The 26,385-nt window shown below is 44.7% G+C and overlaps 1 protein-coding gene across 3 annotated transcripts in view; it reads left to right on the top strand.

The window, feature by feature from the left end:
- Nucleotides 1-494: 494 nt before the first annotated feature.
- The window catches only part of MTMR2 (myotubularin related protein 2), a 65,974-nt gene continuing 40,083 nt past the window's right edge, over nucleotides 495-26,385 (top strand). Inside the window, exons 1-3 of one of the 3 annotated variants that reach the window (XM_040583636.1) lie at nucleotides 564-667; nucleotides 5,183-5,253; nucleotides 23,892-23,997. Coding sequence is in view for 1 of the 3 variants with exons in the window: in XM_040583635.1 (XP_040439569.1) it covers nucleotides 588-667; nucleotides 23,892-23,997 (186 nt within the window). In the remaining 2 variants the exon portion in view is untranslated. Of the gene's footprint in view, nucleotides 668-5,182; nucleotides 5,254-8,536; nucleotides 8,557-23,891; nucleotides 23,998-26,385 lie in introns of those variants that run through there. The other 2 variants (XM_040583635.1, XM_040583638.1) reach the window with 2 other exon arrangements.

A 26,385-nucleotide genomic window follows, 5' to 3' on the forward strand; every position in this document is an offset into this window, starting at 1 on the left:
ATAAGATCAAGGGGGATCCTTGAGAGAGACCGTTTCCTTGCTCCAAGGAACGATCGCGGTGCCCCGGAGAGGGAACCTGCCGCTTTCCTGTGGTTTTTGAGGCCAGAAAGGGAGATCCTGGCCGATTCCCCACCCGCATGAGCAAATACCGCCACTCGCTGGCTGGCGGCCCCCGTCCGTCTCGTCTCGCCCCCTTTGCCAGAGGGACGCGCGGCGCCGGACCCGGCCGGGCTCACGCTGAGGGAAGGGAGCGGGGCGCGCCGAGGGGAGGCAGAACGCAGCCCCCGCCCCCTCCCTCCGGCGGCTCGGCCCCGAGCCCCGCGGCCTGGGGAAGGGGCTGGGCCGCACGGTGCCCCTGCCCCTCTCCCCGCCTGCCAGGCTTGCGGGCCGAGGGCAAGGCAGCCCGGGGAGGCCCCGCCGCCGCCGCTCCCTTCCCCGCGGCCGGCGGGCTCGGCCCCCTGCCGCCGCCCCGCCTCAGCCCGCCCTCCCCGCGCGGCACGCCGGGCCAACATGGCCGCTTCCCGCCCCGCCGGGCGCTCGCCGCTCGGCTGACAGCTGCCCGCCCCGGGGCCGCCCCGCCGCCCGGCATGGAGGAGAGCTCCAGCTGCGAGAGCCTCGGCGCCGGGCGGGCGGCGGCGCGGCCGCCCAGCGGCGACTCCCTCTCCAGGTAACGGCCGCCGCGCCATCGCCCCCCGCCGCCGCCCGCGGGGTGCCGGGGCCGGGCTGCCGCTGCCGCCCCGCTGCGGGGCTCGGCCGCTTGAGGGGCCCCTCGTCAGTCCGGAGCCGTCGCCGGGCGCGGGGGGAGAGGCAGAGGGCCGAGAGGGGTCGGCAGGAAAAAGGCAGCCGAGGGGATGGAGCTGGTGCCATTTTCTCCTTCCGTGGGCAGGAGGCGTTGGCGTTGCCCCACGGGCGCTGTCCCCGCGCTTGGAGCGGCTTCGTGGCGGCGGCGCACGCTGGCGGCGTGGGCACCGCTCCGCTGCGGCCCGGCCGGCTTCTTTCGCAGGCGTTTAGTCAGAGCAGGAGGTGCCACCCCCAGCAGCCTTCTGATGAAAGTTCTCTGAATCACCAAAGCTGTGCGACCTGCCTCTGGTACGTGCAGTGAATGGACTTAGGCAGCCCACAGCACAGGTGAGCTTTTGCTGGAAGGGCAGGGTGGGGCACCACGTTTGCTAGGCACCTTCCTGAGCGCTGCTGTTCCCAGCTAGGCCTGGCCCTGCGCTTTGCCAGTTCCAAATTCCCTGGGTTGTGTTGAGCGTTTGTGGTTTTGTCCTCATGGCTTTTTCTGAGAGCTTGGTTTTGCAATCTGAATGACTTTTAATGCCATGCGGGTAGCGTGCGAGGGCTTTAAGCCACAGAAGCTGAAAGGAGGCATTCCTGTGCCTGCCACCCTTCACAGGCTACCGGCAAAGTTTGAAGTTTGTGGCTGGAAAGCGTGTCTTGCTTGGGCTGTGCATTGGATGCAGGGGAGCGTGATAGGGTAGCAAGGGAGGACGTTGGCTGATGGACAGGGTTGGTGGCACAGGAGGCCCTGGGTTTTGTGGTAGGGCCTGGGAGCGGGGTGACCTGATGGCTGAAAGTTGTTCTGTGCCACTCTGGCTGCCCTTGCCATGCCCGGATCACGGGGTGACAGGCTGAAGGGATCTCACCATCCCTCAGTCTGGTTAGGTCGAGGGGAAAGAGGCCTGGAGGCATCTGGCAGGCGCAGGTAAACTGCACAAGGAAACCAACAGAGAGCAGAGGACAGAATAATTTGATGATGGAAGGTGAAATAAAGATGAGGAGTCACGAAGGAGTCAAGAATAAAGAAACCCGAGTGCAAACTGGGCATTGCCTGCCCGGGGAGCAGCTCTGTGGGAAAGGCCTTGGGGGTCCTGCGGCTGGGAGGTGCAGGTCAGACTGCTTGTGACTTTTATTACCCAGTCTGGTCTTGAAAGGCTACAGGGATGGAGACTGCTCAGCCTCTCTGGGCAGCCTGTTGCCGTTTCCTGGATACTTTCCATGTGGGCACTGGGGCTGTTTTGGTCCCCTGAAGCAGTCTCTGCTCCAGGCTTCCCCAGCCTCCCCTCACAGGCAGGTGCTTCAGCCGCACCATCCCGGTGGCACTTGCCTGAACCCCCTCCAGCTCACCAGTGTCTGTCCAGCACTGCAGGGCTAAAACCTGGATGCAATATTCCAGAAGCGCCCTAATGAGTGATGAGTAGAGGGGGATTCTTCCCTGGATCTCCTGGCTTTGCCTCGGTTCTTACAGCCCAGGGTGCTGGTGGCCTCTTTGTTGCCAGTGGGAGCTGCTGTGCTCCCGTGCTTGGTTTTACCCCAGTAGGCACCCGCAAGGCCTTTGCCACAGAGCTGCTTCCCAGACAGGCAATATCCAGTTTGCACTCGGGTTTCCTTGTGCAGTTTACCTGGGCCCTGCCAGATGCCTACAGGCCTCTTTCCCCCTTACCTAACTGACCCAAAGTACTGGTTTTTTCCTTCTGCATCAACTCAGGCAACTTGGATGCATCTGGAGGTCAGTTACTGTAAGAGGCACAGGCCTATGGACACAAAAGAGAGCTTTCCTCAGAGGAGCCAATGGCTACAAGGAAAGTCCTGTTCAGCAGCATGCCCCGCACAGATGGAACCATTGGGAAGTTGAGGTGATAAATGGGAAGTTGAGATAGTAAATCTTTTTGTTGAGCATGCACAAGGCTGTGTCCTCCAAGCCATGAAGAAGCCCAGACTTGAACAGATTTCTTGGGTTATAAAAAAGCTTATCCAAAAGCTTTCAGAATTTCAAGTCTCTGCTCCAGCATCTAGAACTCATAGAAGAAAGCTAGCCAATTTTTTTTTATGTATTCCAAACAAAACATTTTTTTCTTTAGCCAGGTGTTGGAAATAGATGTTTTTAATTTGCAGTTAGTAATAAAAAAAACCCTCATCCTGAGATGGTGTATGCTGTGAAACTTTTTAGTTAAAATGGTTAAGATTAGGGCAAAATTGTAAGAAAATAAAATAAGGCTTTTGTAATGAGAGATGCTTGATGGCCTTCAGAATGTTTATTACCAGCTTTCCCTGCAAATCTAGTGATACTTATGCACAAATAAATAATTTTCCTATGAATTGGACTGTAGATCCAATTGTAGATGCAATTTATTTTAAGATATCTTTTTTATTAAAGTTGCACTGCAGTCTGATTTTATGTATCAGAATAATACCTCTGAAGCTAATGAGACTATTTGTATACATTGAAACATACATCTTTTCATAGCTGTGATTGTTGTCTAATAGCTTGAAGAACTGAATTGTTAACCTGTGACTATAGAGATGTGACACATTTTCACTAAGTGATTTTGTTTAAAAAGAAAAGGTTAGGGGCTGATGTGAGGAGCACAATGAATCGTGAGGGTGCTGTCATCAGTTTTTATAATCCGTTTTATTTAAAAGGAACAACAGGAAAAATGAGTAGAAGGTCAGTCATCCTAGATTCACAGTTACCTAGCAATGTAAGCCTGACTGAGTTGTAGTTGACTGAATTGTTTTATGTGAGATTTAGAAGACCTGGAAAGGTGCTAGTATTAAATATACACAGCAACGCGTTATTTGAATTGTCTCAACTGCAGCTTGAAAAAGTAAGTGGTGCGTTTCTAGAGATACTTTAAGATCTAACTCCTCAAAAAGACATGCTTGATAGAGTTTACTTACATGTAAGGTTGCTCACATAAGTGCTTTAAAGAACATATATGTTTATTTTTCCTAATAATGCACATGAGATACGGCAATGATCATTGCTGTGATGTTTTAATAGACCTTAGTCATGTGCAATACCTGTGGTTCACGAGTTAAGATATGGGAACGACTGAACAAATGTTACCTGCTTTCTGTCCCTACTAGAAAATTGTTTGAAAAGTTATTTGTGAGACTCACAGTACAGTGGTTTGCACATGGTAAAAAATCCCCAGCTTTATTGGAAATACTGAGTTAGTTTCAAATGAGCAGATCACAGCTCATTAACTCAGCTGCCCTCGTAGTTGTGCTGAAACAGCTTTTTTGCTTTTCAAGTCTAAGCCGTCTCACCCAGTGCTAGGTTTGGGTGGCGCAGCACTGGGCTCTGCAGCTCTCTGTGTTTTCCAGAGCTCAGTTTTTAATATGGACCTTCCCCTTGCATCCTGTTCTCTTGGAAGACAGATGAGCAAGAGCCAACTACTCATAAAGAGCTGCAGTGGTATTTAACTAGCAGTTTGCAAGGAGCGATTGTGTGTCTGCTGTGTCAGGTCAGGAACAACGCGTGAGACAGAAAAAGGGGGTGAGGTAAAACACTGATTCTAATGTTTGATGAGCTACAGTATGGTTATGTCCAGAAAAGCAAGCTTTACTCAGGGTTATGGACTGGTTTTGCATCTATAAAATGGCCTGGGGATCCTGGCTGAGTGAGTGACAGACACATTTCAGCTGTGCTATTTAGTGAAACTTCTTCAAAGACCACCTTTAAAATGAATTTGTAGGTGGAGTTGTGGGTTGGGTGTTGGTGGGGTTTTTTTGTTTTTTAAATTTGAAGTTGCATATGGACCCTCAGACCTTTGGAATTCTAAGTAGCAGCCAACAAAATTCTACTGTAATCTTTCATTTCATGAAAGGAAAGCCAGACATAGCCATGTATGACTTTAGCAGAACACATCACTTTAGGAAAAAGGTGATGTCAAACTTGAGATCTTTTTAACTTTTTGTTAAAAGTGATTAGGCAGTTTGGTCATGCAGTCAGCTTGATTGTGTGCTGTAGTTTCTGAATGAATGTATATCTCTTTGTATTCCTCTGAAATGTTACCTGAAAAAGCATATTGTGGTCCAGTCTGAACAACAGTCTAGTAAGATATCTAAGTGGCTTTCTGTTAGATCTGTTGAAGGTAAATTTGTATTTCCTGTGCAGAAGTGTGGAGGTGATTTTACTGTGAAGAAACTGCTGTAGGAGATGTCAGTGATATTTCAACCTCGGTATAAAATGAAAGAAAGAGATAAGGCAGTGGGCAGATGTTTCCTGCCAGCATGACTGTAGCAGTGTTTGATGTTACCACTTTCTCGTTGCTTGTTGCCACCTCTCTACTGGTGGTTATCATCCACAGAGCTCTGCAGACACAGTGGTTTCTGTGCATTGCATTTTTACTGAAGCATATGAGAATAATCATGCTCCTTGTCTTTATGTTTGCAGGGATAACTCTGAAAATACAAACTCTGTGTAAATCAGTGCAGCAAGGTCTGTTGAAGCAATAGCTCCGTGAGGTATGAACTCCTCCCTTCGTCTCAAATAAGCTGCTGTCAGTACCTGGTCTGATTTAAGGCTCCATTGAAGGAATTCTTTCCCCATGGGTGAGAGTGATGCTGGAAGGAGTTGTGTCTGTAAGTTGTTGGCTGAGGAGGGCTTACTAGCACCACATTGCTACCAGATGTGTGAGCTTTGCTGATTGAGTTGTTTTGTGATGAGTCATTGAAGTTAGAATTTGAAAGGGAAGATTTTTGCCAGTTCTGGTGTTCAGTGAAATGTGAGTAGCTGTCATTTTCCTCATCAGCTTTGAGAGCACTTCTTGCATTTGATTTCTTATATGTGTGAAGCAGGGTTTCTCGAGTTGTTACCATTAAAGGCAAGTATGTTGCTGGCTGAGTGTTGATAATGAACTGGTTTTTGCATTTGAGAAACTTAACACTATGCCTAGAAGCAATTAGCAACTCCAGACAGGCTCATTATCATTAATTTTAACATGTGATTAATTTATAACACTTATTTGCAACTGAAGTCCATTCTGAGATAGCTTTTTCATGTACTGTATATTGTGAAGATAAAGAGCATTTTTGCCTGCACATAAGTTTGTAAAGTGAGGAGAATCTTTTGTTAAGAGTCTTAGGATTTGGGGCAGAAAATAATGAAAATAACATTCAGTCAAGAAGACTTCAGAGCTTTTAATTTATGCAGCGCACTTGTGAAGAGAAACCATTACCTTTGAAGGACTTGGGAACTGTTTTTAGCAGCCATCTTTGGCATGCACGTTTCTGCTTCTGCGTTCAGGAGAAACCATTCCTATTTCTCTTGGAGTGTGAGACCTTCAGTCTTAGAAGTTTTCCTCAGTCAGGCGCACACACCTCTTTGTCCTGGTTCTGACCGTTCATAAAAGTGTATGTGTTTGTTTTTTATTTATATTTTCCATTTGAGAATATAAAATACAATTGACATTTTCCTGTTTCCTGTATTGTGATTAAAGTTATATTGCTGTTTAAAGGCCTCACAGGAATTTGAGGTACCACAGTTCTAGCTACTATCCAGGTACAGAAGGTGATGATTTCTGGGTGAAGGTGATGATTTCTGGGTTGAAGAGCCAGGGACCAACTATTTAGATGTGCCTAAGCCAGGACTACTAATGCCTGGCGGGTAATTTTACTAAGCTCTTGGATGTGCAGTTGAGTGCTGAGACTCCTTGCTGAGAGATTGGGCGAAGAGCAAGAAAGTCTAAGGATGAGATGAAAAACTGCTGTGGAAAGATGAGGCAAGATCTGACAGCTGGTGAGGAGTAAAGCTAGGCTCAGAACATGACTCTCTTGGGTCCCATCAAGCACTGCCTTTGCTGAAGGGAGATAGTAATGTTATGCTGACTAACAGTCTATTCGCTAGACAGTTTTGGGTTGTACACATAGTTCTTTAACTACAGGCTATTTACCGCAGAAACCCAATTGCGGAACTTGTATTTTAGGACTGAGGGTGACCTGACGATGTCTAATTACACAGTTTCTATCTGTTACGTGTTGGTACTCCTGCTATGACTTCAGTTATAGGTTAACACCCGTCTCACACATATTTTGTTATCTATTTTTGATGTTTTATCATCTCCCTTCCTTTACTAATTCTTTTATAGCTCATGTACAAAGACAAAACGTGCATTTGGAAAGGTCGTAACACCTCTTGAATGGCTCAGCAGAATCGATAGTCCACAGCTGCTTTTTCATGAATCTTTTCCTGATTACCTGCTTTACTGTTACTGGTTTTTCAGTGCTGAGGGTATCAGCCATTATAAAAAGAGACCTGATCCATATGCCAAAGGGCTTATGATACCAGAAAGCTTAGCTGAGGAAAAAACCCAGCAAGCATACATTAGAAATGCATCAGAACCTTCCAGAGGTCATTGTAAGGTGTTACATACAAGCTGTAGTTGTAAAATGGGACATGAAAAAAGTGGTCTTATTATTTGTCCATGGGAAGCCCATTCCACCATGAAGAAGAGGGTGACAGCAAGATAATGAAATGCGTAGTTTGTAGAGGTGTTTGGGATAACCCAGGGAAGTGAGAATACAGAAGAGACGTTGTCACAGTAATTGTGCCTGTCTTCATTTTTAACTAAAAAACATCTGGCTCTTTTATAGCCCCAGTAACTGGGAACTAATTGAAGAAAAAAATCAGTGAAAAACAACAACAAAATATCAGTGGAACTTTTTGAGTACTTATTTTTCCGTTTCCTACCATCTGTGGTTTCTTTTGCCAGACAACGTTCTCAGTCAGTAATTTTCCAGTAATTTCAAGGTACCTCTTTTCCTTGCTTCTCTCTTGCCTGCCTGCTCCATGAATTCTTTTCCATTGCTTTCTAAACCCTGATATATTTAATGAAGAGGAAGTGTTAGCAGGTTTTGAGTCCATAATGCCTTCAAGGTGATGTTCTAGTCATTTTGTTAGCTCTGTACAAATGCTCCCACTTTACAGATCTAGCCTTTTTGTAGTCTTCTGGCCATGGCTCCAGAACCATTGATGTTAGGTCATGCAATGATTCGAATTTGATCTGGGTCAGGTGTGGGTATGTGATCATATTTCTGCTGAACTAGTTAGAGAACACATGTTTATGGGTTTGGTTTGGGTTGGGTTTTTTGGTGATTGTTTTTTTTTGGTTTGTTTTTTTTTCCTCTGGGAGGATGGGCAACACCTGTTTAGAATAAAACAGCATTTTTATCTGGATTTATTTACTGTGATACAAAGAGACTACATGGCGGTACAAAGTGTTACGCTTAAAATCTTGTTCACAGGCAAAAAGGCAGCATATCTTTATATAGAAAAGAATTTATTGTTAGTGTAGCTGACATTTTGAGAGGTTAATCATTATTAGTCCAGATGCAGTGATTACAGAAAAGGAATAATACTAATGTAGTTAAAACTGCCGTATGTACAGTTCTTAGTTTCTACCCCACTTCCTGGTGTTATGCTCACCCCTCCCCTACTCCTGTGGGTCCCAAGGTTACTGGTTTTGTTCTGGCGGTGGTGGGTGTTACAGTGAGTTGTCAGCATCAGGAGTCCTTTGCTGGGGGAATTACGAGGTTCATGTTGATGATTTCTTCTTTCCTTACTGTAGGATCCACCTGGGATCACAGAGTCACAGAATGGTCAGGGTCAGAAGGGACCTCTGGAGATCATCTAGACCAACTCTCTGCTAAAGCAGGGTCACCCAGAGCGGGTTGCACAGAGTCATGTCCAGGCAGGTTTTGCATGTCTTCAGAGAAGGAGACTCCCCAGCCTCTCTGGGCAGCCTGTTCCAGGGCTCCGTCACCCTCAAGGTAATGAAGTTCTTCCTCATACTCAGATGGAACTTGTTGCATTGCAGTTTGTGCCCATTGCCCCTTGGCCTGTGACTGGGCACCACTGAAAAGAGCCTGGCCCCGTGCTCTTGATACTCAGCCTTAAGATATTTGTAGATGTTGATAAGATCTCCTCTCAGACTTCTCCAGGCTGAACAGCCCCAGCTCTCTCAGCCTTTCCTCAAAAGGGAGATGTTCCAGTCCCCTCATCATCGCTGTAGCCTCCACTGGTCCCTCCCCAGTAGCTCCCTGTCTCTCTGGAGCTGGGGAGCCCAGAACTGGAGACAGCACTCCAGGTGCAGCCTCACCAGGGCAGAGTAGAAGGGAAGGGTCATGGTCACCTCCCTTCACCTGCTGGCCATGCTCCTCCTGAGGCACCCCAGGATCCCACTGGCCATCTTGGCCACAAGAGCACACTGTTGGCTCATGGGCAACTTGCTGCCCACCAGAATTCCTAGGTACTTTTCCACAGAGCTGCCTTCCAGCAGGTCAGCCTGTCAACCCCTAGCCTGTACTGGTACACGGGGTCATTCCTTCCCACGTGCAGGACCTTACACTTGCCTTTGAATTTCATGAAGTTCCTATCTGCCCAGCTTTCCAGCCTGCCCAGGTTTTGCTGAATGGCAGTGTGGCCTTCTGGTGAACCAGCCACTCCTCCCAGTTTTGTAACATCAGCAGCCTTGCTGAGGGCACACTCTGTCCCTTCATCCAGGTCATTGATGAATCAGTGGAACAGGACTGGATCCAGCAGTGACCCCTGGGGAGCACTGTGAGCTACAGGCCTCCAGTTTGACTCTGCACTGCTGATCTCAGCCCTGTGAGCTCTGCCATTCGGCCACTTCTCAGTCCACCTCACTGTCCACTCATCTAACCCACACTGCCTGAGCCAGCCTGTGGGGGTGTTATGGGAGACTGTGTCAGAAGCCTTGCTGAGGTCAAGGTCGACAACATCCACTGCTCTCCAATCATCTGCCCAGCCAGTCATTCCATCATAGAAGGCTGTCAGGTTGGTCAGGCATGATTTCCTCTTGGTGAATGTTGACTGCTCCAGCTGACCTTCTTTTCCTCCACATGCTTTGAGATGACCTCCAGGATGAGTGTTCCATCACCTTTCCAGGGATGGGGGTGAGGCTGACCAGTCTGTAGTTTCCTGGCTCCTCCTCCTCACCCTTTTTGAAGACTGGAGTGGCATTGGCTTTCCTCCAGTCCTCAGGCACCTCTCCTGTCCTCCATGACCTTCCAAAGATGATGGAGAGTGGCTTGGCAATAACATCTGCCAGCTCCCTCAGGGGCACATCCTATCAGGGCCCTTGGATTTGTGGGTGTCAGGTTTGCTTAAGTGATCTCTAACGGGATCCTCCTTGACCAAGGGAAAGTCTTCCTTTCTGCAGACTTTCCCTTTTGCCTCCAGGGTCTGGGAAACCTGAGGGTTGGCCTGGGCAGTGAAGCCTGAAGCAAACAAGGCATTCAGTAACTCTGCCTTCTCAGTGTCCTTTGTCACCAGGGCACCCACCTCATTCAGCAGTGGGCCCATGTTTTGCCTAGTCATCCTTGTACTGCTGATGTATTTGAAGAAGCCCTTGTTGTCCCTGACCTCCCTTGCCAGATTTAATTCCAAATGGACCTTAGCCTTCCTCATCATCTCCTTGCATGTTCTAACAGTGTTCCTATATTCTTTCCAAATGGCCTGTCCCTTTTTCCACATTCCGTAAACTTCCTTCTGTTTGAGTTTTGCCAAAAGATTGTTTCAGTATGTTATGTAAAACAACTTTACAGCTATCTCTTTCTTCATTGATCTGCACTTCCACATTACATCTGTTTTTTGCTATGTATGGTTGCTTTTATGAGTATTAGGCACTATTTCCTTTTCTTTGTTACCCCTAAAACCAGTTTTGTCCAGCTCCAGGTCTGCTTTTCTTTAACTGGCCATTGGTGACTTGTTTATAGCCGTGGTCTCCAGTGTGAAGCCTGTGCCTCATCTCTTCTCATCCTGTGCCTGTACTCTTCTATGCCACATCCTGTGTCTCCACTTCTGCAGGCCTCTGCTATTGTACCAGGCTGTTGTATTTCTCTATACAAAGTCATTATGTTAATGGTGAATATCTCATTCTTTATAGAATAACTCCTTGTTACTGCTCCCAGTGCTAAACTGTGGTTGTACCACACACAAATAAAAATAAAACAAAGTAGATACAGACACCTGGCCAATTACAGAAATTGCAGTCACAACTAAACCAAGTAAAACAAAGCTACAAGCAGGCCAAGAAAAGTTCAGGCAAAGCAAGAGTAACAAACCTCAGTCCTGAGGCCTTGAAAATTCACTACAAAGCTTATGGCCTATGAAGAGCAATGACAGGGCTAAAGTTTAATCCATCTATATTTCTCTGAACAAAAGTTAACTGGTGGAGTGAATATACAACTGATCATCGCATAGTGATTTGTGAGCAAAGTGGTGGTTTTTTTTTATTTCCTGTGGCACAAAAAGCGCTAATGTCTGAATTACTGAGCTCCTGAACCACAGCCTCATTCATACCTCCTGCCTTTAGTGAAAGTAAAGCAGTTTTCCTATTTTTATTGCTGTGTTAATGAATTCTATTGTTGATTTCATTGGGTATCTTTACTATAAGATGGTGGTCGTCTTGATGAGAAAAATTGCACAGATAGGTAGTAGGACTAGCCTCATCAACTGTTTCAGCTAAATCTGCCCATGAAGGAGCTGGAGCCAGTGAATAAATTGGTTACATGTGGAAGATTATAGGGGCTGTGTGGCTGTTGTGGAAAGCAGATGGTGAAGGTAGGGGCAGGTCACTGAAACCTGTAGTACCGGAGATGAGCTGCTGAAGGATGACTGTCAAAATCAGTCATCAGAGTAGAGATTGGTTTAAGCAGCAGATGGGATACTTTAACAAATCAAAACTGATCAGCATCTCATTTGTAAGTAGAACACCTCTGATAAAGAAATGAAAAATGTGGAATTTTCATCTTGCATTTTACCCAAATTGACTTGGAGTAGGCTGTTCAGGTTGTGTCCTCAGTCTAAGAATGGACATTCCACTTCAGCGCTGAAAATGAGCCTCCACACCTCATGGGAGAGTGCTTCCCAAGTCTTTTTCCTTAAAGGTGAAGAAGCACGCTACCAGAATGGTCACTAAATGCCAGGGTGAGAAGAGTGTGATGGGACTTTGTGGATGTGCTCAGGGCTTTTGCCAGCAGAGCAGTCTTGGCCTGTCCCTTGTTACCATCTGCATCTGCTGGGGTACAGCTTCTGCTGATCAGTGCTGCCTTCAGCACCATGGAGGGACATCTTTAATCCTTTTTTTTTGCTAAAACATATTCTGATTCTAGATTCCACATGCTTTTGCCTTGCATGAAGAAAAATGCAGGCACCCTGGATGAGATCTGTCTTATCTCACTGGACTCATACAGGTCCCTGCTAGTCTCTGGGTTTCTTTTTGTAGACAGTGGGGAGGAGTGAGTAATCTCAGTCCTCCCTAATGACTGTAAGGAGAGCCTACAGTGAGTAACTCAGATGTGACCACCTACACAGAACTCCCTCCCCATTGTTGTGGTAGGGTCAAAAAGTGCATTGAGCTTGGATTGTTCTCCGCTACAAAAAAGGAAATAGTTATTTCTTGTGGCATTCCTCTTTTTTACATATTAACTAAATCTGTTGCAACTGCGGAGAGAGCAGAGATTTGTAGTCTGGATTCCTAAACTCAATTTCTTCATGAAGATGTGTATATCTGTCTAGTTTGTCCGCTAATAGTTTTTGTAACATTTGGACAACTTTAGCCATGTTTGACAGAGGTGTGGAAGTAATAACTTACAACAAGTTTTGTATTTCAACAAAGACTGAGATGGGAAGGGACACAGTGTCAGGTTTTTTCCATTACAGAAAAAGCTTGTTCCTTTTTCAACATAAGGGAATACCTAGATGAGAAAGATGTCAAGAATATGTGCAGATTCTCTTGGACGAGGCTTCTCTCAAGTTAGAAATACCTTATATTCTCTCATTTTTGCATTTCCTTCTTTCCCTGTGCTTTCTTTGGTGTCCACAAAAGGCTGCGTTCAGTTGAAAACAAAAATACAAACTTCTCTGTCCCAAGACACTAATCTGGAACCCAGGTCATGATCTAGTTCGGATTGCCGTATCTCGATATGAAGTAGGTAAGTAACACTTCCTCAGCAGAGTCAATACATTCCGCAAGTGATACAGTTGAAGTGTCCACTCCGGGAGAGCTGAATTTTCATCCACACTCCTTTGTCTGGGTTTCCATTGACTAGTGGGAGCATAGACACTTGGAGCCAAACCATTCAGACCTATTGATCATCCTCCTCTTTGAGTTACTTTGTTTTTTTGTATACACTGATGTCTGAGTGAGGAAGCAGAAGTGGCAGGAGGAAGTCGCTGTGGGTGATTGTAGGAGGTTAGCCCTCCTTTTGGATGCCTGAGAACTGATGTACAGAAAATCTTCAGAGGAGCTTGTGAGCTTAATGTGCCTCGTATCATTGTAAGATGGAAGAATTTGAAAGATGTTTGTTTTCAACATGTATCCTACAGCTGGCCAGTGAGGTGAATGAATGTGCAGAGCCCTTGGACAAACCTGGGCCATATAGAAATCAGTGGCTGCTGAGCACTTTGGAAACTGGGCTTTGTATTTGGCCAACAGACAGGACTGAGTTTGTGGGGAAGCCTGGTCCAGGTATGAGTGTTGAACCTGGGGACTTTGATGGACCACAGTCTTCAAAGATGCTGGGCACTCTGGAAGTTGTGACAAGATAGAGGTGCTCAGTGTTTCGGAAAACATCCTGTGTTGTCTTAGCTTGAATTTCTGGAAATAAAGCCCCCGAGTTATTGAACACTTCATTTACTTTAGCCTTGAGATTTTGCTGGGGGCCAATTTCATGCAGGGGCTGGCTGCCAACAGAATAGAGGTGTTCCCAGTCCCTTTTTGAGTCAAGTCCGGCAGATCATGCAGGTGCTCAGTGCCTGTGAAAGCTTATTAAGGTGTTATACCACGTCAGTTTTGCTAGGTGATGTAAGACTCTCCAGATTGGTTGTATTTACATATTTTCCCCCCTTCTTGTTCCAGGATGGAACAAATAATGTCATTGATGAGTAAATCGTGGGTATTTTAAATTCCTGTGGGTGTTTGGTTTATTGGGGTGAGGGGGTTGTGGTGTGTGTTTTTGAAAGAAAATCAGAACAATTAACTATATGTGTTATGTGTTTTAAATAGGGAAATAGGAATCAAAGGAAAGATTGAGACGACACATGAACTGTGGGAAGTATGCATATGTTTGGTTAAACTACATAATTTGTTCTTCATATACAACTAGAAATTAAGGCACTGCCAGAATATGTATAGCAAAAGAGAAGTTACATCGTTTTTTTTTTCCAGTTCCCCTTTCTGTCCTAAGGTGAATACTTAGTAATGTAGGTATTATTTCTGTTTCTTTCCTTGATAAAGTTAATAGTTTTTTTCTAAAGAGAAATATAAATAAAATTAACAAGCAAACGAAAGTTTTCATATCCTGCATTGATTTCCATTTTTTCTGCTTCTCCTTGCTCTCGGACTCTAGAACTGTTATTGCAACTTACCGTGGGACTGTCTGAATTTGCATCAAAATCCTGACAATATTTTACTTGTATTGATTTCTCTGGCTTAGTGTATTTCAAAGGTAGGGGATGGAAGTTTATACGGTAAACGTAAATACTGGTAAACAGCAAGAGTGGTTTTGAATTGTATGTAAGATTTCCATCATTACTTTTGGCTGCATTCAAAGTACCTGTGGAAACTGTTAGATGTTGCCAGCCCTCTTTCTCCTGTGGGGTGCAGTGGTAAATCCGAGCTTGCTCTGATGTAGGAGATAGCAGTACCACCCAGGTCTCTTACTTCTCTGCCACAAAACGTCCTGAGCCCTGGAATCGGCTTCTTCCACAGGCAGAGCTAAGAGACACGGGAGATCATGTAGCACCAGGAAACACTTCCATTTGGATTCTTGAGTTGCCTTTTTGCTGAAGGCAGTCATGCTACATGGAGAGCCCCTTGGCTGTGGTCTGCCCAGGCTGCTGCCTGGGCTGTTTTGGGGAGGAAGCTGCAGGTCAGGACACAGTGCTGATTCGTCATGGCCAGACATCCCGTCAATCAGTGATCTTCCTAATGGCTGTCTCTGTCACTGTGCAGCACTTCTTCAACCATCTGAAGCCTCAGGTGCTGGAACTTCTCTCCCTCAGCCATGTTTTCTTGACCTAGATATACTGTTTTCTCTGCGTGGGGTGGTCAGATCTTCTTTACTTCTAGTTCAGTCCTGCCTTCTTCAGCATTTTATATTTGAAAACAAAGACTCTAGCTCTTTCTGAACCATGCCAAAGATCCTGAAAGGCATAGCAATAACCTAATGTGTAGGAAGGCACAGAGATGAGCGGGTGGGAGCGCTGTTTTAACAGGCAACCTTATTTATGTGGACGGTAAGCAGGGTTGTGTTTTGAACCACGCTTCACCTTAGAGTCTTAATTTATTTTCAGTGCTAAGGGTCTGTCCTGGTGATTGGAAACCCCGAAGGTTTGGAGAACAGGCCCAAACGTGCACAGCATCTGTGGGAAAACTGTCAAACCTTTTCCCCAAGCCCTAGAGCAGAGCCAGAATGACTGGGCTGCCTTTCCGTCATGTCTCACCTGGAGGAGGTGGGTTGTTTGCCTTACAACTTGCTCACTGCCCAAACTCCTGATGCTGCAAGCAAAGGTGCTTGTGCTAGGGATGGATTTCATAAGCCAAACATTTCCATTAGGAACTGGAATCAGACCAAAGTACTAGATTATCAGCCTGCTTTTGGGAGATAGTAACTAATTTTGGACTCTAGGTATGGGCTGAAATTTAGTTGGTGAAACAGAGATAAAATGTCAGTTCCCCGCAGATGTCTAACAACTTCTTGAAAACAAAAAACAAAGGTTTTTTTCTTGTTTCCCTCCTTGTAACTGAGCACCATCCCATATAGCCTGGAGCTTGTTAGAAACCAAACCCCCCTTTTGCTTCTCTCATGAATACAGATCACTTTGTTGTTACCTTCCATGTGCTGATCAGAGGATATTGGTTCAGGCTCTGATGGCTTCTGTTCTTCCTGTTTTTTACCTTCTGGATTGTTTGACTCATGAAAGCATGGTACTGTGGGCTGTTCACTGTTATTAATTACGTGCTGCATATTGGTTTGTCTTTGGGTGTTGGCCTTCTATTCTCGGAATCTTGCAAATATTTTAAACAATCAGCCTATTGTTTAGCAAGTGCTCTACACACACTGTAGGCCTTTTGTGAATTTCTGTTTAAAAAAAACAATAAAAGAATGACTAATGGAGCATGAACGGTGCTTGTGACACTGTAGTGCATTGTGTAACTATTGAGAGCAAAATTTGCATTCCTAGAAAAGCTTGTTCACGGTCAAAATAGAGGACATTCTCTTTATGGCTCATGGGAAAACATGTACTATATATTCAGCTCAGGATGCTACTTAGAAGGATCAACTTTTAAAAAATGACATTTTCCTCCCTTGGAATATTGAAGTCAGACTGAGACCCGACTTTGCTTGGCAACAGAAGTGAATCTTTTTCGTTCAGGCAAGTGGCATGGGGGGCTGTTTTAGGTCTGTCACACACATGCACAAGGATTTGTTTGCTGAAATGACTTCTCTTTAAGCTGTCGTTAAGCTCTGACATTGCTGGCCGTTTTGAATGGAGAGGGTACATTATTATATTATGTAACTGCCTGCCTCCTCTGAATGCCGGAGGAAGCCTGGCAGTTGGTGCTTTTCTTTACTTCAAAAGCATGCTTGTTTATGGCTCCCCCCCCCCCCCCCCATATTGTAACAGGTCAAGCGGATGCTAAAGTGGGATCTTCAGATACTTAGAAAAACTGTGAGTTCCATGTACTTCTGGAATCTAGTAATTGTTGGTCCTGTGTGTGCCTAAAAAAGAGGGTGTTCAGAAGGGGTAAGGATGCATCTCAGGTATGCTATAGGTGGTTTCCTTTGTACTTGTCTAAATAGTATAATGCTGTTCTGATTTTCTATTTCACTGTGAAGAATTAAGATCGAGTCACTGCTTGCTGGAGATACTACTCCTTTGTCTGTCCATGTAAGCTCTTTGGAAGAGAGGTTGCCTGTTATGGGCATGTGCATGCCAAGCACTGTAGGTTTCCTGCCCTGGGTGAGATGGTGTTAGGATGCTAAAACTTAATTTACAGCAGCAGAGCTGGTTGCAGCCCCGTGGCGGAGTGGAAGCCAGCACACGGCGTCCAGCTCCTTCTGCAAGGCTCAGGTTTGGTCAGATGCCAGCCGTGCTTTCCACTGCTTGCCCAGAGAGGGGTGTATGAGGAACTTCTGAGTACTCTTCAGGTGTATGCAGATAAGGACTAAGAGGACTACTTAGCTTTATCACAGATCCACAGAGAGCTGCTGTAAATGGGAGAGCCTGATGTGGGCAGCAGCTGGATTTCCTAGGCCAGTTAGCCAGTATTAGCTAGGACAAAGTCATATTCATGGGGAACAAGCACTGGTTTGTCTCCCTCTGCTCTGATGTGACCCAGAAGGTTTTTCAGTATTTCTTTTTCCTTCTCTGAACGGAACAGGAGCATTGAAAGTATTGAGGAGGGAGAGTTCTCAGCTTGAGTTTGAGTGGGGAGTGCTCAAAACCTCTGTGATATTATACTTCCAAGAGCAGTGCCCCAGTGTTGCAGGTGCTTCTATTTGTGGCCCTGCTGTAAATTTGAACCACTTGGATCCTGCTCTCTTAGCATCTGCAGCTTCCAAGCTTGTATTTGCCACTAGTCATCATTAATGTGCAGTTTTCACCTTGATTAATTTCTAGGAACGTACATAATGAGAAACTTTAAAAAAAACAGGAAGTGAGGAAATGGAAATTTGCCCTTTGCAGTGTTTTTCTCATTGATGACCTCTGTGTCTGAAACTGTATCACTGAGTGGTGCATTTTATCACCTGTTTTCTGTGTCAGTTCAGTGACTATTGAAACAAAACATTCAGTTTGATACAGAAGAAGGGGGGTGAGCCACTCATGCCAGTTAGCATCTGAGTAACTGGCACACCTTTGCAAGCAGTGAAGCAGCTACTTTTACTGGCAGGGAAGGAATATTCACAAAGAATGTGCTGGACATGTGACTTTATCATTACTTACTGCATTTTGGTTGTGTTATTTATAGGAGTGAGCCAGGTTAGTATTTTAAGACATTGGTACAAAAAATAGGTGTCCTCAAGCCCTATGCGTATGCTGTAATTGGCATATTTTCCAGAGGTGTGTTTCCCTCCTGTCCCATTGGTGTTTCGCAGAGTTCTGGGTGTTAAACTCATATGCAGGTTCCCGCTTAGGGTTTAGGAGGGGAACTTTAGGAATCAACTTGATTTTTGTTGTTGTTGTTGCCTCTGGCATTTTTTTGGTGTTTGTTGGTTTGGTTTGTTTGCATTGTTTTTTTCTGAACCAATGTCTTATTCTGCAAGCAAGGCAAAGGTCTCTTCCTTACTTCCCAAAGTCTGAACAGCTGTCTTCAAAAATTAACGGTGCTTTCTCAGGGATTTGCAACACATAGAATGGTTTGGGTTGGAAGAGACCTTAAAGATAATCTTGTTCCACCCCCCCTGCCGTGGGCAGGGACACCTGCCACTAGACCATGGTTGCTCAAAGCCCCATCCAATCTTTCCTTGAACGCTTCCAGGGTTCCTGGTACCTGGTTCCTTTCTGCATGGGATTGTTTCTTCTCTTTGGAAAGGGTCGTATGTGTATATTTTTTACGTTCTTGCACAACCAAAAGAAGCTCACCTCTAAGATCTTGCTCAGAAATAACCATTCTCAGCAATTACAAGCTGGGGTGGTTTAGCCAGATCACCTCTCATATTAATGTCATGGCTTTCTGTCTCAAGTTTTGCCAGATGTTGTTGTGCAGTTTTATGTGATACGTGAAGTTGGTGGTTGTGACTTTCTTCTTGGGCCACACAGCCTAAGAGAAGAGGTTATGTAGAGATAGTATAGTGTGGGCATACTTAAGCCTGATGTTCACAGAAAGGTCTTTGTAGAGATCTCCTAGGAGTTTTTCTTTCTTTTGGAGAGTGGAGACAGGGAAGTAAAATACCTCAGGTTTGGAGTGCAAAGAATTATATATTAAATTCCCTGCAATAGGGGTAAGGATGCAGGGAGGATAACTCAGTCCTGCACAAATAGTGCATTTTTCTGCATCAGGTTAAAGCTGTGGGGCTTCATGGTTTGATTCTGGCACTTCCCTGGCAACTTTGTACTTACCTTCTACCTGACCCGAGTTCACTGTGTTGGGCTGGAACCCTGACGTGGTGAAATCACTCTCTACAGAAGCTGTATTTGTGCTTTCTTCTTCCAGGGAAAACTGTTGCTTCTTTACACTAGGAAAGCAATAACTTCGTAGTCAAACTCTTTCTGTAACCCTTGGCAAAACAGAATGGCAACTACAAGTTTTTATTTCTTTTCCTTGACTGTCTTACCCATCACATTTTTTTACATTGCAAGGGGCCGAGAGTAGAGATTGCTTTGGATGACTGGCTTAAGACTTTATCACTGCTTTCCTCCAAAATATTTCCCTTGCACCTTCATAATTTAACAGGATAAGTTTGCATGTCTCAGACACTTCGGTTCACAGCTTCTTTACATCTTTGTTGACAGTTTAAGCTAAGCACACTAACATACCTTCAATTCTGCTATAAATGCAGTAATACCTTTCAATTGCCTGAACAAGAATCACCAGAGGGCATCTGTCTGAGTCTGAATTACGTTTGAAAACCATCTGGCATGTTGTGGGATAGTCCTAATAATAACAATGAACACCATCAGGAGTTGAGTCATTGTGCTTTGTTTCCATTGTAATTCTCTTGTTGCATGTATGTAATTCCATATAGCCAAGGGGTTAATACTGTGTGCAGATACCTTGCAAGAGACAGCTCTCATTTGGACTCATTTATCACTCAAAATCTGGCCATAAGAAATACATTTAAATAATAAAAATAATTGCTAAGATAAAAGACATAGATTGGCGTTAATTGCATCCTAAATCTGTTTCCTGCTTCTGCATGGGGAGGGAGGGAGGGAGGGAGGAAAGAAGTAAATGGAGATGGCAGTCACAAGAATTAGGTGCTTTTCCTGAAGGTGCTTTTTAATTGTAGGGGTCTCTTTTCATACTTAACACAGACATTCATCAGCAAGGATGATGCGGAGCCTGGGCCTGAAGCATGGGAAGAGAAGTGCTCCAGGAGGTCCTTGGTCTTCACTGGTTCCTCACAGGAACATCTGCACTTGCTTTCTTTCCATTAGGAAGAACTCAAAGTATTTTGTGAACCTGTGTATATGTTGTTTCCTAGAACCTTAATTACATTCAGAGATAATATCATTATTTTGCACATTCAAGTTGTATTGAACCAGACCTTCAGCTAGCAGTGGCTGGCACTGTTCTAGTGATTTTCAACCCTTGTTAAAATCTGGTTAAACCTGCCTGTGCTTTCAGATGTTTGTCAGGTGTCCCTGTACCCAGTGGTCAATGTCTGACTGTCATGCCCTTGCCATCCCTCAGGTGGTGAAAGGCAGCTGTTGGGGCGATGTGCCTGTGAGGAGGTGTCCTCAGCGTTGTAGACCGATACCACAGGTACCTTGTCATGCTGCCCCAAGTATTGTATGAGACAGCTTTAACTTTACATTGGTGAAAGCTGGCATGAAGCGCAGAAGCCGTGACAGAAGCAGGAATTAATGGTTTGCCCAAGATGATGCAGAAGGGCTGGTGCCAAAGCATGGAGTGAGCTCTGGTCTCCTCACTCCGAGTTTGTGTATTGACCCCAGGATGCTTTCCTGCTGTCCCCAGCCCAGAGGCATATGAAACTGCATGGTTTGAGCATCTTTCGTTTTGCGTTGGCAGCAGAGGAGAGCTCAAGATTGTCAAAACCACTGAAGCTAATAAACTTCTCATGTGCATGCAGGGACATCAGGTTAATTAGTTTGCTAAGCAGCAGCGCTGGAGCTGTGCAACTGCCTGACAACGATAAGAGGAGGGAGCCGCAAGGCAGCGGCCTTTTGGTTGCCTGCTCTTTCGTTCTATCTCAGCTCCCTATAAATGATGGATGAGGAGAAGAGAGGCAGCGAGCCAAACATATGCAACCTATGCATACTGTGCAGAGCTGCATAATCCAGGCAGTATTGTTTGCTGTATGTGCAGGCGGTGCTTCCCAAAAGCTTGTGCTGCTGTTGCTGGGAGGAGGCTTCACCAGCGGTTTCTGCAGGAGCAGAGGGATGCTGGTGCAGGGAGCTTTTTAAAATCCACTTCTAAAAATGCAAATGCTTCCCTTCATTAAAACCCACTTGAAGCTAAGCGTGATCAACAAACACAAAACACTTTCACAGCTCAGATGTGCTGTGGATTATGTTTCTCTTCTTCCCGCCCCGCCCCCCCCCCCCCCCCCCAGCAGTTTGCCCCTTAGCCTGCCGACGTGCAATTAATTAACAATTTCATAGAAATCTTTGGTCTACAATGGTTAGATAATTGCTGCTCATGTGTTAGGTAGACAGTGGGAATGTATGAGGGCAGACAAGTGGTGTAAGCAGAAAAGCTGGTGAAATTTTGGTCCTTTTGTTCTAGCACTCTCCCTCCCTGGGAGCTGCTAAGAGCAGGTTAGACAGCCAGGTCTCCAGAGTTGTTTGGGTGTAGCTTGTGCTAGCTGGGGGGCTAGGAGACACTGGCATGCTTCATTAAATCTTTCCAGTCTTTCCAGCTCCCTTTTCTGTGACTAAAGGATGTGAAATTATTGATGCAAACGTACCTACTAATAGGCTTCTGTTCTCAGTGTTCTGGCGTTTGTTGCTGGGTGAGTAAGCTGTCCCACATGGTGCACGGGTGCCAGATTAGCTGCCGTGTGCCTCTTGCTTAATTGTTTATACCTGTGCTAAATGATTGTAAACTCAGCAGAGTTGCTGACCTTTAAAATGCTTTTTAAATACACTAAATTCTGGGCCCTGAAAAAGGGGAGGGAGCTGGAAGGCATGGCTTCTGGAGGCTTCTGCTGAGCCTCTGGCTCCCCCGGCTGGAGCTGGGGTGGGAGAAGTCACTGTGGGCACCCAGGGACAGGAGTCAGTTGTCACCCAGTGATAAAGGCATCTACAGTGTCTGCTTGCTCTTTGTTGGTAACTTTTAAGTACCTTCTCCTTATGGGGCTGCTGTACAGTAAACTGGTGTTGCTTTGTGGAACAGTTAAATCAAATGTGATTTTATTTTTTATTAAATGCTTTTAAAAATCAAATTAATCAAACAGGTGCAAACACAAGGGTGAATGCTTGGACGATGGAGTCTGACCATGCAGAAACCAGGCTGAAAGGAGTTTCAAGGGAACACATCCAGTGGTCTGAGCTCATTTAAGTAAAGTAATGTAAAAATGTGGTTTAGTGCTAAGCCTAATTTAGCATGCCTGCAGGCTGCTGTGCGCAGAAGTGCTCTCAGCCTTCCTCATCGTCTCCAGATGCAGATGCCCTCCCTCTTCGTGTGCTGCGTCTGATGATTTATATGGCCATATAATTAATCCAATCAGCCCTGTTATCCAACAGAAGACTCTCTTCATGTTTATTAATAGTTTATTGCCCCGGCAGATGAGCAAATTGAACCGTGCATCCCTTGATGCTCATCCAGAGCAATGGAGATGGCAGCGGTGTGCAGCCCAGGTTGAGAGGAGGAGGAGGAGGAGGAAGAGAGGGGAACGTGAGCAGCCCGTTCACCAGCAGCGTACACTTCATATCAATTTTGTTGTAATGTGAAACTGTACTCAGCTTCAGTGTATGTGTGGGGCCCTTTGATCCATAAGAACAGGAGACTTTGCAGATTCAGTTCTTGTTATTTTAGCGTAAGATTATTTTCTGCCTGTGACGGAGACTCCGGGGCAGCTGCAATGTGAGCAGCGTTGTGTGCACAAGTGCCACTGGCCATCCAAAATTACGTGAGTTTACCTGGCAACACCACAAGAGTTGAGTGAGCTGGAAAGCTGAGTGATTAGCTGTTGAACCTTGTACAGCAAATGCATTCAGTGGGATTGTGCTATTCAGTTGGCACAACAGTATCATTTATTTTAAATATTTTTTTTTACTGTTCCCAAATGTTCCATTTCGAAGTTCTACTTAGTAGGATGAAAGAGTTGCCAACACTCTTTAATCCTTGGAGAGGAAGGACTAACTCCCAGCAAGAGTCCAATTTTGCCGTAGTCCTTCATGCTTTTAATACTGCCTATGCACTACTTTGCCAAACTCCGTAGAAATAAAAATGGAACATTTTGGCCTTTCTGTGGCTGTTTACCAGCAGCAAAACGATTTTCAGACAATTAACAGATCTCCAGGCCCTTTAGAAGCTCAGATATAGCTGTTTCTAGGTTGTCACATGTCTAATTAATAGAAGTAGTAATGGTAATACTCCTGCTGGTATTCTGCTTCGGTATTCAGCCTGATAGCTGATCCTTAAAAGTGTCTTTACACCCAGGTAAAGCCTTTCTAGGGTTGGTAGGAATGTGGGAATTAATTGGCGCAGGCAGCATTTGCTGCTGTACGGTGGCTTTAAGGAGTAACGTTGTACCACGGAGGATCTTTCTTTACAGTCTTTGGGGTTTTAAGAGCATTATTATCAAACGCTAATTTTAAGCAGTTATGGTTCTAGGAGAGGTTGCGACATAAAATTGCTGTAAAGTAAGCTTATTTTAATTGCTTACAGCTATACTAGGAAAACTGTATAGAAAAAGAAAATAGCTGTTTTGCTTTGTGATTTAACAAATCGCACTTTGTATCACCAGAGAGGTATGCTGGGAGAGTCTTTTTAATTCTCCTGAGGGTTGTACTTATGCCTGAAGGAAGAAAGTTGTGTGTGATGGAAAGAGTTTTTATTCTGAATTTCTTCCACCACTGTAAAGCTGTGGTTGGAGTTGTGCTGGCATGCGTTCAGGAGCCTGTCTGTTTTCATCCCCTTGCAGCGCACTAATATCTCCCATCTGAAAGCCTGAAATGGAAGCCCTTAGTTTCTGATCGAGCTTGTGATCGTGGTAATGTTGGCACAGTCTGAGCTGAGATTTGGTAACGTGTACACTTCAGTAATCTGTGGCCGGCGAGTAAAACAAGTTCTCTTAAACCACTGCTGAGGGCTGAACAACTGATAGTGGAAAGGTTGGAAATGGTGAAAAATGCCTGACGCTGGCTGTAAGCAAGTGGCCGTACTTGTCGGCTTTTGAGCATTGCCGAGTGTGATGTTGATACACTGTGGTGTTTCTCTTCACAGCGCTTCCACTTCTCACTCAGACCATTCTGCTCACACCAAATCTGCTTCTGCTGTATCATCCGACTCTGTCTCCACCTCAGCAGACAACTTCTCTCCAGATTTAAGGGTATGTATGTTTTGTCTTAAAAAAGAAAAAAATAGATATATTGTGGCCTCCTCCAGAGGACATTTCTTTCTCCTGTGAGTTTGGATGTGGTAAACTGATGTCAGCTTTCACTTTAATGCCAAATTTTATGTAGCCAAAGCATGAAAGGACCTAAAGTCAAACAGATGAAATTGAAGTTTAATATCTACCGTATTATTCCCTTCTTTATAAAGTTGTTTAATCTTCAAAAAGCTGATTCTGCAACCCACACTTGGAGATGAATTTTCAAAGGAACTCCCATTTTCTTTTAAGTGTTTTAAGCAAGTGAAATCTTCAACCTGCCAGTTTTATACCTTTTTTCCTGTTGTGTGTATATAATAGATGTTCTATCTTGAGAACTCCTGCTTGTTTGTAAACAGAGTCCTTGGAAGTATCTTCTTTCAGAGAAAGATTGCTATCTCCAGGCTGATAAAAATAATATTCTGTCACAATAAATTGCTCTGACATAAAAAAGTCCAAAAAAGGCTCTTTTAAGTCTGTTACTAGATTCATTAATTATGAACTCAAAGTTCTAGTTCAGTGGCACAGGAGTTTTGAAAGCTATCTGTACGTTCCTTTTACGAAACCAAGGGGTTTGCTGATACACCTTTGCTTTAAAAAACATCCCTGAGTGTAAAACTGTTGGGATTGATACATTCTAGTAATGACTTTTGACATTTCTCAGCTGTGGTTGAGCATCTTTGTAAAATGTAAACACAGTAAAATTGTATAAAAACATTTAAATGCAAAACTAATTCCTTTGACAACGATGATAATTCTTTGTCTGGTGAGTGTTGTCTCAGTGGTCTGTAATTAATAAAAGAAAGAACTACTTGTTCATAAGTGGCAAGAACATGAATGTTTCTTTCTAAAGGCATCTTATTAGCCAATATTAAGCTAAGGTTTGAAAATTAATCAATTTTCAAAGTAGTTTATATGTAATCTAATGGTAGTTTACACCTTTACCTGTGGATACAAGAAGTAATTCTTCAGAACGTGCCTGGGTAAAGAAGTTTGTAGTATGTCTGAAGTTCTTCCCCTGTGAAGTTGGGGTCTTCAGTTACTACAGCATAGACAAAAATACAGTGGATATACTTAAGACTGCAAATACTGCTACAGCTGTAGCTGTATAGTATTATGAAAAAAATAATTACACAAACTTTTTTTTTTAACTGAAGTTTGCATAAGTGGGTTTCTTTTTCTAGTTTTGATGCACAAGTCAACTACTTTTTCACAATTTTTCTGACATTTGGCAATTACATTTAGAAGTAGAGAATGAAGCAACATTTCTTTTCTAGAATCAAGGTTGTCTTTCCTCCCTGGCGGTTAATTTGATTCAACATGCTTTCCTTTTAATCCTGATGGCATCTTGTGACTCTTTCCCCCTTTTGTCACCTTATCTGTGTGAATTGTAAGCTGTCTGGGCAGGGATTCCAGCTGTCCTGGGCTTGTCTGGTTCCCCAGCCAACAGGGTCTCTGTACCCACTAGTAGTCAAAAACAATGTCCGCAGAGGAATGTTCACTTAGATGATAGATTTTTCAGGGAGAAAATGCGTATTTATTGTCTACTGGAGGCCATTAGAAGCCCATACTTCCTTGCTGTGCTGCAGTTCCTGTAATTTGCAGAGTGATTTCTTCACAGCCTGCCCTCCTTCTCTTTTTTTTTTTTTTCTAAGCAAACTAAAATTCTGCCATGGTTGGAACAAATGCTGCTCTCCTTTCATTTTAGAATAGTGTTTAAGGAGGGATGGTAAAGCAAGGCATTCCTTATTTAGAATAAAGGCGCTGCAAGGCTAAGAGTGAGCACATGCCTCTGATGGCAAAATACTTCATGCTTTTAACCTGCATCAGCGTTGGGGGGCCTGAATTTGGCATAAGCCTGCTGTGTTTCACCTTGCTCTTGTAGAGGTGGTGTGAGTGGCTGCGACACGGTTGTGTGTAGGCATAAAGCTGGTTCTTGCCTTTACACTTGGGTGACCGCTTGTCAGTGTGAGCAGACCTCGAGAAAATGCCTTCCTCTGCTCCTACTTGTAATAGGGTGTAGGGAGAAAGGAACAGTTTGCACTAGTACTCTTTCCTAGAGGAATTAATGTGTTGACCATTTCTCTCTTCATTCCTGAGAGTATTTGAAGCCAGAGAACAAGCCCTGGAGGTGGGATGAAGATCTGTCCGTGACCCGTGTACAGCTTTTTGTGTTAGTACTGCCAGTGCAATTGCAGTCCCACAACTTGTCCTCAAATCGATTGCTCTCGGTGCTAGTGCGTTACTGTTTGATCCCCAGGCTTGCTCTTGGAGCCTGGTGCTAGCTCCTAAATGGAAGATTCATTATGAGTGGTGATCAGCTAACACCGATTTCTTTCAGGTCTTGAG

Source organism: Falco naumanni, chromosome 2, assembly GCF_017639655.2.
Source record: "Falco naumanni isolate bFalNau1 chromosome 2, bFalNau1.pat, whole genome shotgun sequence".
In the NCBI taxonomy this organism is placed as follows: Eukaryota; Metazoa; Chordata; class Aves; order Falconiformes; family Falconidae; genus Falco; species Falco naumanni.